The 19,797-nt window shown below is 38.4% G+C and overlaps 1 protein-coding gene across 1 annotated transcript; it reads right to left on the reverse strand.

The window, feature by feature from the left end:
• Nucleotides 1-346: 346 nt before the first annotated feature.
• Nucleotides 347-2,226, reverse strand: LOC141515978 (tyrosine-protein phosphatase non-receptor type 11-like). The gene is given in 3 exon segments (XM_074227354.1): nucleotides 347-1,093; nucleotides 1,095-1,474; nucleotides 1,477-2,226. Coding segments are annotated over 3 exon segments (1,785 nt in total). The 5' UTR covers nucleotides 2,197-2,226; the 3' UTR covers nucleotides 347-408.
• Between the last annotated feature and the right edge of the window lie 17,571 nt (nucleotides 2,227-19,797).

Consider the following 19,797-nt stretch of genomic DNA (forward strand, 5'->3'; position numbering starts at 1 on the left):
TGATATGTTCAATTATGTTGGTTGTTTTTCTAATATTGAACCATCCCTCACTTCCTTGTATAAATTCTACTTCATCATGGTGTATTATCTTAGTAATAACTTGTAATTCCTTCTACTAAAATTTATTTAAATTTTTTGCATCGATGTACATTAGGGAAATTGGTCTATACTTTTCTTTGTTTGGGTTCTTCCTGGTTTAGATATCAGCACCATATTGGTGTTAAAAAAGGAATTTGGCAAAACTCCTCCTATTTTTAAAAATAGTTTATATAGAATTGGAATTAATTGTTCCTTAAATGTTTGGTAGAATTCACTTGTAAACCCATCTAAGACTTTTTTTATTGTTGAGAGAGAAAAACATGATCTTTATATGGTTTTGCACTTTGCTTATTAGCTGAAGTTAAACAGTCAGAATGGAAACCTTCCAAATTCTTTCTTCACATGAAAGTCCTTGCATCTTTCTTGACCTTTTGGGGATGGAGAGGAATAGTCATATTCTGGACAGGTTGGAGTTGGGGTGCAGGGAGGAAGAGGACTTTGATCTCCACATGTCTGGTCCACTAGAGAATATTTAATGTTTGTATATTCATGCCCTTTTCTCTTACTTTTCTGCTCCTCCTCAATTCTGCACTGTAGTGTTTCTATATAATGCTGCACAGCCATGTAGATAAATCTGTACTGGGCTTCTGTCTGGACCATCCCTGACCTTTGAGATCTCACCATGTGAATGGTTTTGGGAACATCAATATCACAATCCACACCTTTCTCTCTGATAATGTCAATAAGGATGTCAATCACAATGTAATTTCCTGTCCTGCCAATCCCAGCACTGCAATGCACCACCACTGGGCCTGCATCAGGGATGCTCTCCTGCTTGTGATGGACCTCTTCTAAAAAGTCCAGAACTCCTCCAGGATCAGTGGGCACGCTGTGATCAGGCCAGGTTCTAAAATGATACTGCCACACTGTTCTTTCTATGTTCCCTTGTCCAACCTTGGAGAGTTTAAGCTCTCGGAGCGAATAGTCATGAGCAGCACTTTCTTTAACATTCCTAACGGGCATGGCCCCATACTCCTTTAGAGCATATTCATCAGACACATTTGCTCTTGCCTCTCTCTACTTCTTTCGTTGTCATAACAATAACTCGAGAATTCTCCTGGAACACCATTCTCCAGAAGTCATTCACTGTGTTCTGTAGACAGCCTTGAGTTGCAATATAACTTTTTTTGGGTTTTGAATTGTTGCACTTGGTCTCAAATTCAGGCATGATAATGTTTGCATTGATGTAATCTGAAATTGGTTCATTTGGATCCCCATCATGCAGAACAACCCTGGTATGATCAAATGGTAAAATGTTATATCTGTTTTTGTTTTTATTTTCTGGTCGCTGACCCTCTTTACGACTATATAGGAGTTTGCATTCTTGTTGTTGTAGAGTCTCAAATTCTTCCCAAAAACCTTGTTTAACTTTATCTCTGTGGTCTCAGCTAATTTGCTTAGTTCTCTTACACGGCTTTCAATCTCTGCAGCATTAATGCAAGTTGTATTCAGGGGCTCCTTGAGCTGTAGCACTGTACCCAGAGTTTCCACCATAGGGTTCTTCTTGTAATGTTCTACAAGATCTGTTAGAGAATCAAACTTCTCCCCTCCACCGACGTCATATTTCAGATCCTGGCAGCGAATCATGACGTGAGTCACTTTTGATTTGCCATAGGTACTCTCGCCTTTATCATCCCCTGTGCGGACAGAGAGAACAAAGTCCCCCGGGTGGCTCTGGCTTTCCCGTACCAAGAAACTTCCATGTTTGCCTTTCTCAGTTAGTAATTTCTCTGCTTCTTTCCCAGAGAGGTGCCCATGAAACCATCTCTCAGAGGTAGGGTCTGCACAGTTCAGCGGGTATTTGAGTTCGATGACATCGCCGTTCTTTTCTTTCAGCTGCCCATGGTGCTCCATGTAATACTGCACTAACTCAGCCAGTGTGGCAAACTTCTCTCCACCATACAGATCATAATAGTCATCGGTGTTCTGAATCTTGATGTGAGTGACAGCACCATTCCACCTCACAGAAAGGGTGAAGTCTCCTAGATTACTCTTACTGGGCCTGGCCAAAAAGCTGCCATCAACGCCTCTTGTCAGCAGTAAATTTTCTGCCTCTACTCCAGTGATATTTGGGTGAAACCATCTCCGGGATGTCATGATCCTCCCGCTCCCGGGCTCCTCCTCGGATCCGCTTCCTCAGGGGCTGGGCCGGGCCGGGCGGAGGGTTGGCGCGGAGCCCGCGGCGCTCCGGCCGCCATCCAGGCCTCGGGATCCCGGAGAGGAGAGTCGAGTTGCACCGCCCCCCCCCCGCCCCCCCCAAGCGCCTCCGCTCCGCTCCGCTCCCCCGCGCCTCCGCCCCCATCTAAGATTAGAGATTTTTTCTCAGAAAGTTTACTGATGGTTTCTTCAATTTCCAAAGAGATTTTTTAAAAAGGGAAAAGGACCTATATGTACTAAACTATTTAAAACTGTTCTTTTAGTGGTGGCAACGAATTGGAAATTGCAGAGATATCATCAGTTGTGGAATAGTTGTGATATACGATTTTGATGAAATATTGTTGTGCTGTAAGAAATGATGAGCAGGATACTATCAGAGAAACCTGGAAATACTTAATTGAACTAATGCAAAAACTAATGCAGAATCAGGAGAACATTGTATCCAATAACAAGATTATTATGTGATGATCATCTTTGAAAGACTTAGCTATTTTCAGCAATACAAGGATCCATGATGATTCTGAAGGATATATGATGAAAATGCTATCCATCTGCAGAGAAGGAACTGATAAAATATGAATGCAGATGGAAACATGTTTTTTCTTTCTTATTTTTCTCAAGGTTCTTTTTTTGTTCTGTTTTTCTTTTACAACATAACTAAGATGAAAATATGTTTTGTGGGGTGGCTGAGTGGTACAGTGGATAGAGCACTAACCTTGGAGTCAGGAGGATCTGAGTTCCAATCCAACCTCAGTCACTTAATAATTACCTAGCTGTGTGATCTTGGGCAAGTCGCTTAATCCCATTGCCTTGCAAAAAAAAATGTTTTTCAGGACCAAACATGTATATCTATAACAAACTGTTTATTTTTTCAATGAGCCTGAAGAAGTGAAGGAGGGTGAGAACTGGGACCTCAAAAATAAAAAAAAAAATTAAATTGAGGGAAAATTGAAATTTAAAAAAGTTTTAATTCTACACACTAAAAAGAAGGTTTTAAAAAACTTTCTTCATTATTACACTATTCACTCAGAGACTCAATCAGTCAATGAGGCTGTGTGTATGGTTGGATTAATATATTCATAGACACAGACTCAAGATTAGACTAGGAAGGACTAAATTAGTCCCAAGAATAAAGACTTTGAGCAACTAAGGACTCAAAATAAACCCATGCTTACATTTCCAAAGAAAATATGTTAAATTGAGTCAGCTAGGTGGCGCAGTAGATAGAGCACTGGCCTTGGAGTCAGGAGTACCAGAGTTCAAACCCAGTCTCAGATACTTAATAATTACCTAGCTGTGTGGTCTTGGGCAAGCCACTTAACCCCATTTGCCTTGCAAAAACCTAAAAAAAAAAGTTAAAAAATATATATTAAATGGATAACACTTCCCAAACTGAGAATTGGGTCACCATTTTATCCATGGATTAGAGATTTCAATAGTCTCCATTACAGAGTCTCTGAACAGATTTCCTGGCCCTTTCAGTTTATCTCAATTGGCACCAGGTTTCTCATTCCCATTATATGGGGAAAGCAATTGACCTAAACCTATGATATTTCTAGATGAGCAAAAATTATCTGTATCTAGGGCTTATAGAATACTCCTTGTACCACCATCTCTATTTCTTCTACCTTCATTCTTAGAGTTTTTCTACCAGCATTTTAATTTATATATAAGATATTTATTCTAACTAAGCTTGCCTGCTCACTTTCCCAGGTCTCATCCTCCTTTCTCCCATTTCTGTGCCAAGTGGACTACTCATCTCATCACTCAAACCCACACCCTCCAAATTTCCTATGGAAATTCCAATTCCTTCCTTTTTTTATTGTTCTCTTTTAATTAGTTTTGTACCCATTGTGCTAGGCTTGAGAAAAATGGGGAACAACCTTGTCCCAGCCTCAAAGGATGTAATAATAGCTTATGGTGAGAGCACAGATAATTATGAACTAGAATATGTTATTAATGACTCAAGGCAGACATATCAGTGCTATGGGAAAGTTAAGGGAGATAAGTTCACTTTGAGCTGCTTTGGATGGGCAAATCAGGGAAATTTTCATGAATGTTGTGACTTCTGACTATGATTTGGATAAAAGGAAAGAGTGTAATGAAGGAAGATTGATATTCCAGACCCAGAGGACAGATGGGAAAGGGAGAACAGGTCAACTTATCTTTGAGTTTGTACTGAGTATAGAAGGGAGTACTATGAAAAACAAAGAGGCCCTTGAATGACAACCTAATGAAGTTTAAAAATAGATAATAGAAAGACATGGATGGTTTGGCATTGATGATTGGCAATGAAATAACATGACTTGAGTTCAAGGAAAACCATATGGATGGTTGTATGAATAATTCCCTCAACTGAATTGAAGGAAGGCCAATTAGGAAGTCATTACAAGATCTTCCAGATCATATGACTACCATGATGTATTCCATGGTTTAAGATGGGAAAAGTGACAAGGCTTCCCTTGTTCCAAAAGTTAGATATCTCTCTCATCTGAACCTTCTCAATTAGGTGCTCTCCTTAGCCCTCATTGCATGTGACTTTGTATCATTTGCTCATGTGATGCTTCCTCCCTTGACTCTATTTCTTATGTTCTACATTTGGTCATGATATTTCATCCTATTTCTTGCCCTGAAACTTCCTTCTTTGGGGTCACATGAGTAGTAAGATGGCAGATTAGACATTTTCTCTGACTCCTTTTAAGTTGTAAAAACATCTCCAAAACAGAACTTATGTGCCAAAGATAAGATAATTTCATTTGTCTCCAATGGTCTCTTGTACCCAGAATACAATACCATAGATTCAGCCATGCCTTCTGATCCTGAGTTCATTCAATATCTCTATTCTACCTAGCAACCACAAGGAAACAAAAAAAAGGCTTATCTTAAGGCTGCACAAGGATACAACAAAGGTTTACCTTAAAATCTACCCTTATGGGGCAGCTAGGTGGCATAGTGGATAAAGCACTGGCCCTGGAGTCAGGAGTACCTGCTTTCAAATCTGGTCTCAGACACTTAATAATTACCTAGGTGTGGGACCTTGGGCAAGCCACTTAACCCCCGTTTGCCTTACAAAAACCTAAAAAAACCCTACCCTTACTCTCCATCCCCTTTCCCTTTTTCTAGTGCCCTAGAAGCTATGACTCCAGGTTACTTGCTTCTGAAGGTTTGTGGCTAGGTTGTCAAAGCCCATGCAATCACTAAGCCCCAGTGCTGAAAACTTTTCTACTGCTAGTACTAGAGAAACTATATTCTGACATACAAGTATCAGGGCAGAGAACTGAGGAATACAGGAGACAGATGAGTCAGCAGGAAAGTATACCACATATGTCTGGGGCTATTCAACACTAAGGGAAACTTTAAGACACTGATGGAATGAGCAATTCAACTCATAACCACTTGTTTTGAAAACCATGAGGGGAAAAGACCTTCAAATAAAAAGAAAAATTTTTTTAATAATGCAAGATTATTCAAACCCACTAGAAAAAAAGGAAGAGAGAATGAAATCATGTGTCCTGAAGAGGAATGGAAGTCCAAAGGCTCAATAAGGAAAACACATTCAGAAAAAAAATCAGAATTGAAAAGATTTACTTCTCAAACACTCCAAACAACAAAAATACAGCAGTGAAGAAAAACAACAGTGATAGCAGAAAGACCAGTAAATTATTTAATATTCATAGCAAGATAGGTGAAGGCAGAAATCTGATAGATACAATACTGCAAATGTGCCGGGGTCATTATGGACTGAGTCTGGCAAATCTCTGCCTATAGTGAATAAATACAACCTTTGTGGGGCTACTTTACAACACAGGAGTGTACATAAAAGGACCTGAGGGGATTAGGGGATAGATTGGAATGCATCATGGTCAGATCAAAGGTTATCAGTGAGAGGAAGGTGATCTCAGTGGTCTTCCAAAGATAAGAGTCTATGGAGGAGAAAGGGAGGTAGAGAGAAGAAAGAAAGAGAAGGGGACAGGAAAGGAAGGATGTCTAACTTTGGTGAAGGGAGGGTATTCCATTGATGAATACCATGGATGAAGGGAGATCGGAACTTTCCACAGATCATAGCCTAGAGAATTTGGTGCTTGAAGAGACTACTTGTCCTGGGAGAAAGGGAGAGGGAGTTGGAACTTCTGGAGGCAATTGACGCCTGGAGGAATAAGAGAACATGGACTCAGGGAAGAGAATTTCAGTAAAATATATGGAGGATCAACGTGAAAGGGTTTAGGTCAGTGTTGCAGGGAAGTGTGATACTGTGGATCAGTGTCTTTTCTGACACTTGTAATAATTGATATTTTCCTGTGTATGAAGCACCATGGAAAAAGAGAATCCATGAGGTGAACCCTACAAGATTTTGGCAAGAAGTTCCTAGATGGAAGAACCTAGAATAAATACCATGGAAATTTTGATTGCATGAAAAATACAGAGAAAAGAGAAAGAAATCAGATAATTTAGGGATCAGGAATCAGTCAGAAGGTCTAACAGTAAACAGAAAAAGAAAGAAGCACACACAAAAAAAGAAAATTTAAAAAAGCTTATTGAAAAGGAAACTTCTTCCTTCCCTGATTGCTCCCTTCTCCCACTGGTATTTCTTCTAGAAACACCATTTTAAGAAATGGTTCAAATTGCTCATCCTTCATTCCTCTTGCACTTCCTTTCCAGATTTTCCAGACACCACTCCCCCTTCCTCTGAGCCCTCCAGAATGCCTTTTTCATTAGGTAGCAAACTTCTCTTCATATTCAACATTTCCTTCTTGTGCTTCTTCCATTTACTATTACTAAAATGTGACATGACACATGACCATGAAACAACCTCCCTGGCCTCCATTACTAAAATAGCTTCACAATCACTCTTTCTTCTTGGTTCACTGGTGAAGATTGGGGAATTGGAATATTTCTTGATCCATATTACCTCTTCCATGTTTTTCCTTTACCTCCATCACTCAATAATCTCTCTTCCTTTGTGGTTCATGTTACTTATCTTTATCACCTTATGAAAATCCTGGAAGCTGCTGTCTAAAGATATCATCCATTTCTCCTCTCTTATGAGTTCAGTAATGGACTCAGAATTTTCTTTCTTTTTTTTTAAAGATTTTATTTATTTTGAGCTTCACAATTTTCACCCTACTCTTACCTCTCTCCCCCCTCTCCCCACAGAAGGCAACCTGCCAGTCTCCACATTATTTCCATGGTAGACATAGATACAAATTGAATGTGATAAGAGAGAAGTCACATCCTTAAGGAAGAAACATAAAGTATAAGAGATAGCAAGATCAGACAATAAGATATCGGGTTTTTTCCTAAATTAAAGATAATAGTCCTTGGTTCTTGTTCAAACTCCACAGTTCTTTCTCTGGATACAGATGGCATTCTCCATTGCAGATACCCCAAATTAATTGTCCCTGATTGTTGCACTGATGGAATGAGCAAGTCCATCAAGGTTTATCATCGCCCCCATGTTGCTGTTAGGGTGTACAATGTTTTTCTGGTTCTGCTCATCTCGCTTAGCATCAGTTCATGCAAATCCCTCCAGGCTTCCCTGAATTGCCCGGACTCAGAATTTTCACCTCCTACTCATTTTCTGCTCCAATTCTAGAGGACTTCAACATACTAACTCTCTCTCTCTCTCTCTCTCAAATACCCTGACTGCTTAGATTCTCAACCTAGTTCTCTATCCCATTTCAACCACACATAAAAATGGTTATACTCTTCTCTATTCCATTTCAACCACACATAAAAATGGTTATACTCTTGAGCACCCACAAATGTACCACTTCCATGTTCAAGAATTCCAAAATCGTTTTATGTGACAATAATATAGATTTTTCCTCATCTGTTTGCTTTCTCTTACCAAACCCTAGTGTTGATCCATACTGTGATTTCCAATTCATCGAACCTTCAGTCTTCATTTTCCTCAATATATTCTGCAGTCCTTGACACTATTAAGCACCCTTCCCTCATTGATAGTCTCTTCCCTCTAGGCTTTTGGGAAACCCCCCTTTCCTGGTTTTACAACCTTTTTGACTATTTCTTATTATTCTCCTTTGCTGGATCTTCATCCAGATCATGTCCCCTAAGTGTTCCACCAAGTTTTGCTCTTGCTTTCTCCCTCTCTACTACTTCTCTTTGTGATCTAATTTAATCCAAGGGATCAAATTGTCATACCAATTCAACCATCCTGACCTCACCTTTCTGCTGACCTCTAATCTCAATCTCTAACTATCCTTTAGGCAACTCAGCCTGAATTTTTGACTCAGATATGTCCCAAATAAAATTCATTATCTCTCCCCAAGACACTCTCCCTGGTTATACCTTCTCACTATAGAGAGCAATAACATCCTCACATTCCTTTTGGCTCTCAAACTAGATGCCATCTTTGAGTCTTTATTATCTTTCACACTGTTGCCAAAGCCTATTGATTTTACATTTGTTTATCTCTTGAATCTTCACCCATCTGACAATCCCTGAATATGGGTATAGACCCTCATTACCTGATGCCCTGATCATTGCAATGATTTCCTAGTGGATCTGGCTGCCTCAATTCTCTCCCCACTCCAGTTCATCCTTCATCTGGCCACTAAAATGATTTTCCCATGTCATCCCCATTCTCCATAAACTTCAGGATCAAGTACAAAATCCTATAGTTGACATTCAAAGTCCTCTATAACTGAGATGCCTCTTCCCTTTCCAGTCTTTTCAGTTTTTTAAAGTTTTTATTATTTTAGATTTATTTTCAAGGCAATAGGGTCAAGTGGCTTGGCCAAGGCCACACAGCTAGGTAATTATTAAGTGTCTGAGGTCAGATTTGAACTCAGGTATTCCTGACTGCACTATGCTCTGTTACATACTCTTCAACACAGGTCCACTGGTTTCCTCCTGACTCCTTCACTAACAAGAAATTCCACTTCTTGTCTCTGTACATTTTCTTTGACTGTCCCACAAAGTCTAAATTTCTCTCCCTCCTTATCTCCAACTATGGGCTTTCCTGGCTTCTTTCAAAGATTACCTCCAATGAGAGGAAGCTTTCTAAAAAAAATCTTTCCCCAACCATTCTTAATTCTACTCCCAAGTTCTGGTGTGATAGTTTGTGACAGTATGTGAAACCAACTTGCTCCCAGAGGTTGCTCCTAGAGGTTTTCCCAGCACAACTTTAAATGAAACCTCTACAAAGACCTTTGAGCTACAGAACCCAGCACAAAAAAAGAATGAATCAAGTTCTCAACTCACGATATCATGAAGTATCTACAGTAAAGGTCTGTCTCTTCAGGGGTAAAGGGGAAATATAGCTGAACATAAGTGGAAGAGTAGGAAAGTTTTTGATAGCCTCAGCACAACTGAGATTCCAGTTCAGCAAGTCAATTTGAAAGGAGGCCATCAGGGAGGGTCCCAACCCCAGACAAAGTCTAAACTCTAGGTACAGACAGAACTTTGTGCCTGGGCATAAAGGAGGAAAAAACTCTGCATAGGGAATACCTGGGCTGCATAGGTAACACTTTGGCAAGTGAAAAGCCAGGGATCAGATCCCAATCCTGACACAAAAAGCTTGGTACTATATTTCCTATATACCAGAAGCAGAGGTCAATTATCAAAAATGAGCAAAAAAAAAAAACCCCAAAAGAGTGCAAATCATAGAAAGATAATATTCAGATGGGGATGAAAAAAATGACATCTCAGAAGAAGAAAACAGTGACAAATTGACCACATGAGAAGTCTCAAAGGAATTTATGAATTGACTTCGAATCCAAAACCTCATGGATTTTAAAGGATTTTAAAAGGATTTTAAAAACCAAAGAAGAAAGGAAGAATAAAAATTGAAAAAAGAAATGAGGGGCATGTGGGAGAATTATGAAAAATTGACTGAAGAAATGAACTCCTTTAAAAGTAAAAATGAGTTTTGAAATGACAAGGTTTTTCTCTATGCTCATTCAACTTGAGTTTTAAAAGGAGGGCAGCCACCAGCCAGCAGAGCTGATTTATTGAATAGTTTAACTTTTGCTCATAGTTACCTCTACTTGTAGCCTATTGGTTGAAGATTTATTCAGCATATACATGGCTTTGGCTTCCATGCTGTATTTTAGTAAGAAACTGTTTCAAAATTTTTGCACTGTTAGGTTTTTTTTTACCCTGTCCTCTTCCACATAGAAAGTGTAAATGTCCTATAGTAACAAAACCTAGAAATACTGTTTTTCATTATGTAACATAAGACATCCTTGTTATGTCTTAACTCCTGTGTTAAAGGGGACCTAACTGACATCAGTCAATTGGCATTGTAATGAAGTGCTGTGTATCAGGAAATTGTACACTTTTTACCTTTTTTCTTGTTCATAAGCTGAGCCATATGTACATAATCTAGATTTTGTTTTCATAGTTTTGCACTTTTTTATAGCCTATTTTTCAAAATGAACACATTTGGAAGGTGGTTGGCTTAATAGTTGCCTGATTTACTGAGTCTTACAGGATGCATGCCATAAGGATATTCAAATCTTAAGGGGTTGCGTGACAGAGGGCTGAAATTTAAACTTGTTAAAAAAATTACCAAATTTATTTGAAAACAATCAATTCATGTTATGCTGCAGTTCTCAGGGGTTTTCAGATTTTTACTTTTTAACCATATTTCTTACATGCATAACATGTCAATAATTCCACAGCCCTGTACTTCAAAGTACTTTTTTGCCCATCAGTATTAACTACTGGGATACTACTGGTTTTGTATTTTTTTTCCTTTAAGATAACAGTGCATTTATATAGAGGTACAATTTGTTGAAATTTTTGTTTGTATTTATTTCAGTTTGATTTATTTTAATTGTTAAAACTTAAGTTTGTCAAGCAGTAGACATTACTCATTTAATTTATGATATATTTCAGTTTAGTCAAGGTATGTTATTATATGTGGATATAAATATAGATTTGGTGTTTTGCAAAAAAAAAAGTAAAAATGACCAACTGGTAAAAGAACATAACTCATCAAAAAGGAAATAAATTTATTTAAAAGTAAAAAAGGAAGCACAAAAGCTAGCTGAAGAAAATAGAACCTTAAAAGTTAAAATTGGACAAATGGAAACTAATAACTCTATGTGATACCAAAATTCCATCATATAAATCAAAAGACTAAAAAAAATAGAAGAAAATGTAAAGTACCTTTCAGGAAAAACACGCCACCTGGAAAACAGATTCAGAAGAGATAATTTATGAATTATTGGTCTCCCTGAAAGCCTCAGTCAACAAAAGATGGAAAATATCTTTCAGGAAATTATTATCAAAAATGTCTTAATATCTTAGAACAAGAAGACAAAATAATCCTTGAAGAATCCACTGGAGGTGTTCAACCTCCCCAGGATACAAACTTCTAGAAATATCATAGCCAAATTCAAGAATTCTCAACTAAAGGAGAAAATATGGCAAGCAGTCAAAAAGAAGTAATTTAAATACAAAGGAACCACAATAAGAATTCCAAAGGACTTTTCAGCTTCAGCTTCAAAAGATCAATGGGCCTGGAATATGATATTTTTCTGGGCAAAGGACCCTGGATTACAATCAAGAATTACTTATCCTGTACAAATCAGCATATTCTTTCAGGGAAAAGAGGAATTTTCTTTTTTCTTTTTTTAAAAATTTAAGACAATGGGGTTAAGTGACTTGGCCAAGGTCACACAGCCAGGTGATTATTAAGTGTCTGAGGGTCTGAGGCAGGATTTGAACACAAGTCCTCCTGACTTCAGGGCTGGTGCTTTATCCATTGTGCCACAGAGCTGCCCCTGAAAAGATGGATTTTCAATGAAATTGAGGTATTCCAAAATTTTCTGTGAAAAGACCAGAATTGAACAGAAAATTCAATTTACAAATATAAGACTAAGAAGATTCATAAAATGGTAAATGGAAAAGGGGGGGAAATGCTATTCAAGAACATTAAACTGTATATATATCCCTTCAAGGGGAGGTGATTCTTGCTACTCTTGAGAATTATATTTCTTTTAGGATAGAGAGAAGATATGGATATAGGAAGACCAGAAAAGTGTTGAGCCTTTAACCAATAATTTAACTAATAGAGTTTGAAAATACTTGTAGGAATTATCTTTAGAGTAAAAGGGAATAAGGAGTCATGAAGAGATGTTTATTATGAGGGTCATATTTTCTGTTTTTTTTCATAAGACATAGGATGAATGTATGTGACCATTCTCTCATCTTCCCTGGTGAGTTTTTTGGGGAAGGTAGTGGGGCTAAGTGACTTGCCCAAGGTCACATAGCTAGGTAATTATTAAGTGTCTGAAGCTGGATTTGAACTCAGATCCTCCTGACTCCAGGGCCAGTGCTCTATCCACTGTGCTACCCAGCTGCCCCAAGGGTTATATTTTCTATTGGGACAGAGGAAGGGAGAATAATGTACATGATTAAATCATGAAGTGATGCTGTTTTACTAGATACTTTATTGTGTAGAGCAGTACAATAGGGAAAGAGGAAGAAAGTATGTTTAGAAGGTCTGAACATAAATAGATCATGAAGTAATCTTGCCTTAATGCATACTTTAAAAATAATAATCTCTCTCTTTTTTGATAACATTCTTTTTTAAAATTTTTTTAAATTTATTTTTTATTCTCATTTTGTACAAATGTTTTTTTACATTAATAAAATATACTTGTTTACAAGTGAACAAAATACCCCTCCCCCCATGAATATAGATAGACTTGCTTGGGTGAAAAAGTAAAGGGGAGAGAAAAAAATTAAAATTAAAAAAATAATAGTAATAATTGTAGGTATGGCCAGGTGGCACAATGGACGAAGCACCAGCCCTGGAGCCATGAGCACCCGAGTCCATATCCAGCCTCGTAAACCCAATAATCAACCAGCCATGTGACATGCAAGCCACCTGATCCCCACTGCCTTGCAAAAACCAAAAAGAAAGAAAAAAAAGACCCAAAATAAAATAAAATAGTAATAATAGTAGGGGTGGCTGGGTGGCAGACAGAGCATTGGCCCTTGAGCCAGGAGCAACTGGGTCCAAATCTGGCCACAGGCACCCAAAGATCACCCTGCTATGTGGCCCCAGGCAGGCCACCCAGCCCCACTTGCCCTGCACCCTCCCCCAAATAATAATAATAACAAAAAATGTGCTTCAGTCTTTGTTCCAACACCATCAACTCTGTCGTGAGTGGATCACATTCTTTATGATAAGTCCATCACAAAATTTACTTCCATATTTTTCCAACCTTGCCATTGCTGATCGCAACTCCCTCCTTTCTTATTTCTCCACTACCATGTACTCTATTTTCTCTCTCCTTTCACTCTGACTTTGCTTTAGGGTTGCTGAGTGGTGCAGCAGACAGATCCCTGGTCCTGGGGCCAAGAAGCCTTGAGCCCCCATGCCACCCCTTAGGCCCAGAATCTACCTGGCCCTATGGTTCTGGGCAGGCCATCCAATCCCAGCCCCTTCCAAGAAGTAAAAAAGAAAATGTGTTATATCTGACCACTGTCCCCCCATGGTCCATCCTCTCCTCCTTTATTCACATCCCCACCCCTTCCCCCTGCTCCCCCCTCCTTCTTACTCCAATTGTCTATACCCCATTGAGTATATTTGCTGTTTCCTCTCCTAGCCATCTCTGATGAGAGCAAAGGTTCCCTCATTCCCCCTTGCCTCCCCCCTTCCATATCATTGCAATAGCTCATTGTAATAAAAAAATCTTATTATGTGAAATATCTTGGCCTATTCCCCCTCTCCTTTTTTTTCTCCCATTAAATTTCCCTTTTTTTCCTATTGACTCCATTTTTACACCATATTTTATCTTCGAATTCAGCTTTCTCCTGTGCTTCAACTATAAAAGCTCCCTCTACCTGCTCTATTAACTGAGATGGTTCATATGAATAATATCAGTATCATTTTTCTATACATGCAGCTCATCCTCATTAAGTCCCTCATATTTCCCCCCTCTCCTCCAATCTCCATGCCTCACCTGAGTCCTGTATCTGAAGATCAAACCTTCTGTTCAGCTCTGGCCATTCCAAAAGGAACCTTTGAAATTCCCCTGGTTCATTGAAAGTCCATCTTTTTCCCTGGAAGAGGACATTCAGCCTTGCTGGGTAGTTCATTCTTGGCTGCATTCTAAGCTCTTTTGCCTTCTGGTATATTGTATTCCAAGCCCTATGAGCTTCCAATGTAGTTGCTGCTAAGTCCTGTGTGATCCTGACTGCAGTTCCACGATATTTGAACTGTGTCCTTCTGGCTGCTTGTAATATTTTCTCTTTGACTTGGGAGTTCTGGAACTTGGCTATAATATTCCTGGGGGTTGATTTTTTGGGATCTCTTTCTCAGGGGGATCAGTGGATTCTCTCCATTTCTATTTTGCCCTCTGCTTCTAGAATATCAGGGCAATTTTCCTGTAGTAATTCTTTGAAAATGATATCAAGGCTCTTTCACTGATCATGAATTTCAGGTATTACAATAATTTTCAAATTATCTTTCCTAAGTCTGTTTTCCATATCAGTTGTTTTTACAATGAGATATTTCACATTTTCTTTTAATTTTTAATTTTTTTGGTTTTGAAGTATTGATTCCTGATTTCTGGTAAATTCATCAATCTCCCTGAATTCTATTCTTTGTCTGAAGGATTTGTTCTCAGAGAGCTTTCTTATCTCTTTTTTCCATCTGGCCAATTTTGCTTTTTAAAGCATTCTTCTCCTCAATAACTTTTTGAACTGTTTATCCATTTGACCTAAGCTGTTTTTTAGCATGCTATTTTCTTCAGCATTTTTTTGGATTTCCTTGACTAAGCTGCTGACTTCATTTTCATGTTTTTCCTGCATCTCTCTCCTTTCTTTTCCCAGTTTTTCTTCCAATTCCCTCATTTGATTTTCAAAGTCTTTTTTGAGTTCTATCATAGTCTGAGCCCAATTTCTGTTTTTCTTGGAGTCTTTAGATGTAGGAGCTTGTGCTTCCTCATCTTCAGACTGAGTATTTTGATCCTTCTTGGGCTCATTTGCAAAATATTTCTCAATGGTCTTCCTCTTGTTTCTTTGCTTGTTCATTTTCCCAGCCTAAGCCTATTTTTTGGGGTGCTTCCTGAGCTTTTGGGACACTCCCACAAGGGTCTCAGTGTGTGTGTGGCTCTGTCCTCCCTCCTGGTCTGTGAATGACCATAAGCACCCCCTTCTGCCACAGGGCCAAGGTGGGGGGGCCCTGTTGTTCTACGGGGGGGGGGGGGGCCTAGACTGGGATCAGGATCTGAATGTGGTCAGAGCCCCAGAGTCCTGGTCCAGAGGCAGAGGACAGAGCTTTGCAGTCTCTCTCTCTTCACTCCCCTCCCTCAGCTCAATGGGCTCATGCCCCGGGGGCTCCTGCTTATGGGCTCCAGCTCTGCCTGCTTCGGTTTTGGGTCTAGGCTGCTGAAAGACCAAGCTGCTCACTGTGTGCCCTGGGGGCTGGGCTCCATGTGCTCACTCTGGCAGAGGTCCCCCCCTGTTCCCCCACTTTGTGCCTGGTGCTCCCCGGGGTGCAGCTCAGGAGACTCCCTCGCTGCTGTGAGCTGCAGCTCCCAGCACCCTGGGGCTGCCTCCAGGAGGCTGAAGTTCTTTGGCTCTGGCAGGCCACCCCTCTGGCGGCCGCCCCTCGGACCCTGGGGAGCAGAGCCTTTCTGCTCTTTTCCAGGTTACCTTGAGTAGGAGAACTGCCTCACTGGGTCCCTTTGTGGGTTCTGTCTCTCGAAAGTTTAGTTAGAGTCCTTAGTTTATGAGTTTTTAATCAGAGAGCTCCTAAGACTCGATCCTTCATGTCGCCATCTTGGCTCCACCCCCCAATGTCTCTCTTTCATTCAGGGAGGTGATGCAATGGCAAGCATATGAATTGGATTTGAGTGAGAAAGTGTTGTGCTAAGTCATCAGACTCACTTTCTCCTCCAGAGTCATCAGGGTCAAGCAACCAGATATGAACCAGGACAACTGGAGATGGCCCTGGATGTGAGGTAATAAGGGTTAAGTGACTTGCCCAGGGTCACACACAGCTAGCTAGTATCAATTATCTGAGACTGATTTGAATTCCTGTACTCCTGACTTCAAGATCAGTGCTCTATCTATTGCACCACAGAGCAGGTCATATCTACTTCATCACCATGCAGGATACAGGAGAACAGGAGTTCAAATCTGGCCTCAGATACTTGACACAACTGTGATCCTGGGCAAGTCACTTAACCCTTATTACCTCACATCCAGGGCCATCTCCAGTTGTCCTGGTTCATATCTGGTCATTAGACCCTGATGGCTTTGGAGGAGAAAGTGAGTCTGGTGACTTAGCACAACACCTTCTCACTCAAATCCAATTCCTGTGCTTGTCATGGCATCACTTCCCTCATATATACTTCAGTTAACAAGGATTGTAGTTATTTTAGTTGGAGTACAGTAGGTTTAGAGGAAGAGAGTGTGTGTTATGTTTTAACTAAGGATGGTTATAATGTTATCTTTGTTGTGCTATAGGGACAGAGGGAGAGAGTATACTTTATATTTTGGTTGGGGAGAGTCATAGTGCTATGGTAGGACTATAGAAGAATGGAGGGAAAGAGTGTACTGAGTGTGAAAGGAAATAAATAGATTATGAAATGATTTTGATTTACTTGATACTTTGGCTACAATTGGAGGAGTGTGCTTAGAAGACGGTGGTGGTATAAATGGTTCATGAAATGATTTTACTTTGCATGATGCTTTGGCTCATGAGGATTGTGTGTTTAAGGAGGGGACTTGAAAAGAGTGTGTAGTATAAATTCCTATAATTTGCTGGTATTTATGACTCTTGAGAGGTATATTTGTAATGGGACAAGAGAGGGAATTGCTCTTAGACAGTGACTATGAGACAATATACTTATTAAACAATTAATCATCCCTTGAGAAAGGCACTTCTATCAGGTCAGATAAAAGAAGTACACATTGACAGAGGGGTTGTAGATAAAAGACAGGGCTAAAACAATGAGGATATGAAAAGAAGTTTTATACCAGAAAAAGGTTAGACTTTAGAAGATAAATAACATCACATAGAGAGACACAAAGACCTATTATAGGAGAGGGAAAGAAGGGAGGGTGTGAACATTGAGTAAATCCTACTCTCAACAGATTTAACCCAAAGAGGGAATAACATATATATTCCAAATTGGGCTTAAAAATCTATCTTACCCTACAGGGAAGTTGGGGGGTAGGGAGGAAGGAAAGGAAAAGGGAAGAAGGAGCTGATGGTAAGAGAAACTAAAAGCAAAACTAAAGTTAAAATTAAAAAGTTAAAGGGGAAAGGGAGAAAAACATTGGTGAAGAGGGATGAGGGGAAAGGAAAGAGAAAAGTATAAACAGAATAAAGATACATGGAGGGAAATAAAAATTTAGTAATATTAATTATAACTGTAAATGGGATGAACTCTCATAAAATGGGAGCAGATAACATAATGGATTAAAAAGCAGAATCCTACAATATGTTATTTACAAGAAACACATATGAAGTATAGAGGATAAAGTAAAAGGCTGGAGCAAAATATATTATACTTCAGTGGAAGCAAAGCAAAAATAGATCTCATTAAAAGTAATAAGCAAGGAAACAATATCTTCTTAAAAGGCACCAGAGGCAATGAAGTAATATCATTATTTAACATATATGCACCAAATGATGTGGTCTCTTTAGAAAAGAAGCTCAAGGAATCACAGGGAGACATAGTGAGTAAAACCATAATAGTGGGGAACCTCCATCTCCATCTTTAAGCATCTTTAACCAAAGAATGAACAAGAAATTAAGAAAGTGAATAGAATCTTAGATATGATAGACATTTAGAGAAAACTGAAATGGTGTATAAAGGAATACATTTTCAGTACATGGTGTCTGTAACAAAAATGACTATGTACTAGGACATAAAAAACTTGCAAAGAAAGGCATTTCATGTTCAGATCACGATGCAATAAAAGTTATATGTAATAAAGGACTATGGAAAGCTAAGTCAAAAATGAATTGGAAAATAAATAGCCTAATTTTAAAAATGAGTGGATCAAACAACAAATCATAGAAATATCAACAATTTCATTCAAGACAATGACAACAATGAGATATTATATATCAAAATTTATGGGAAGCAACTAATGCAGTTTTAGGAGAAATTTTATACCTTTAAGAGTTATGACTAAAATAGAGAAGGAGGGGGTCAATGAATTGGGCATGCAACTAAAAAAGCTAGGAAAAGAACAAATTAAAAATCACCAATTAAATACCAAGTGAGAAACTCTGAAAATCTAAGGCACAATTAAGAAAATTGAAAGCAAGAATATCACTGATCTAATAAATAAAATTGAGTTGGTTTATGAAAAAAACAACAAAATAGATAAACCTTTAATAAATCTGATTTTAAAAAAGAAAAAAGAAAACCAAATTACCAGTATCAAAAATAAAAGGGTGAACACACCACCAATGAGGAAGAAGTTAAAGTGTCAATTTGAGGGTATTTTGCCCAAATGTATGCCAATAAATTTGAAAATCTGAGTGAAATGGATGAATATTTACAAAAAATATAAGCTACCCAGATTAACAGAAGAGGAAATAGAACATTTAAATAACCCCATTTCAGAAAAAAATTTAAAAACCATCAATAAACACCTTAAGAAAAAATCTCCAGGCCCAGATGGATTTGCAAGTGAATTCTGTCAAACATTTAAGGAAAAATAAATTCTAATTCTATATAAATTACTTCCAAAAAGAGAAGAAAGGGGCCTGCCAAATTCTTTTTGTGACATAGATATAGTGCAGATACTTAAACCAGGAAGAGTCCAAACAGACAAAGAAAGTTATAGATCAATCTCTGCACTATGCTGATGCAAAGATCTTGAATAAATTTTAGTAGAGAGATTATAGCAAGTTATTACTAGGATAATATACCATGATCAAGTAGGATTTATACAGTTAGGCAGGGATAGTTCAATGTTAGGCAAATCTATGATTGAACATATCAATAACAAAACTAAGAGAAATCATATGATTATCTCAATAGAAGCTGAAAAGTCCTTTCACAAAATACAGCACCCATTCCAATTAAAAACACTAGAGAATTTAGGATTAAGTGAAATTTTCCTTAAAATAATAAGCAGTATCTATCTAATCTATCAGTGAACATTATATGTAATGGGGACAAGCTAGGAACATTGCCAATAAGATCACCAGTGAAAACAGGATGCCCATTATCACTATTACTATTAAGTAGAATATTAGAAATGTTAGCTTTGGCAATAAGAGAAGAAAAAGAAATTGAAGGACTTAGAATTGGCAACAAGGAAGTAAAATTTTCATGTTTTGCAGATGATATGATAGTATACTTAGAGAACCCTAGAAAATCAACTAGAAAACTACTTGAAACAATTAACAAACTCAGCAACAACAGCAGGATATAAAATATGTCATATATATCACCAGCATTTTTATATGTGAAATCCCATAGGAATCTACCTCACAAGAAAAATTCAGAAACTATATGAAAACAATTTCAAAATACTATTCACAGAAATAAAGTCAGATCTAAATGATCTAAACAATTGGAAAAATGC

Source organism: Macrotis lagotis, chromosome 3, assembly GCF_037893015.1.
Source record: "Macrotis lagotis isolate mMagLag1 chromosome 3, bilby.v1.9.chrom.fasta, whole genome shotgun sequence".
NCBI lineage: Eukaryota > Metazoa > Chordata > Mammalia > Peramelemorphia > Peramelidae > Macrotis > Macrotis lagotis.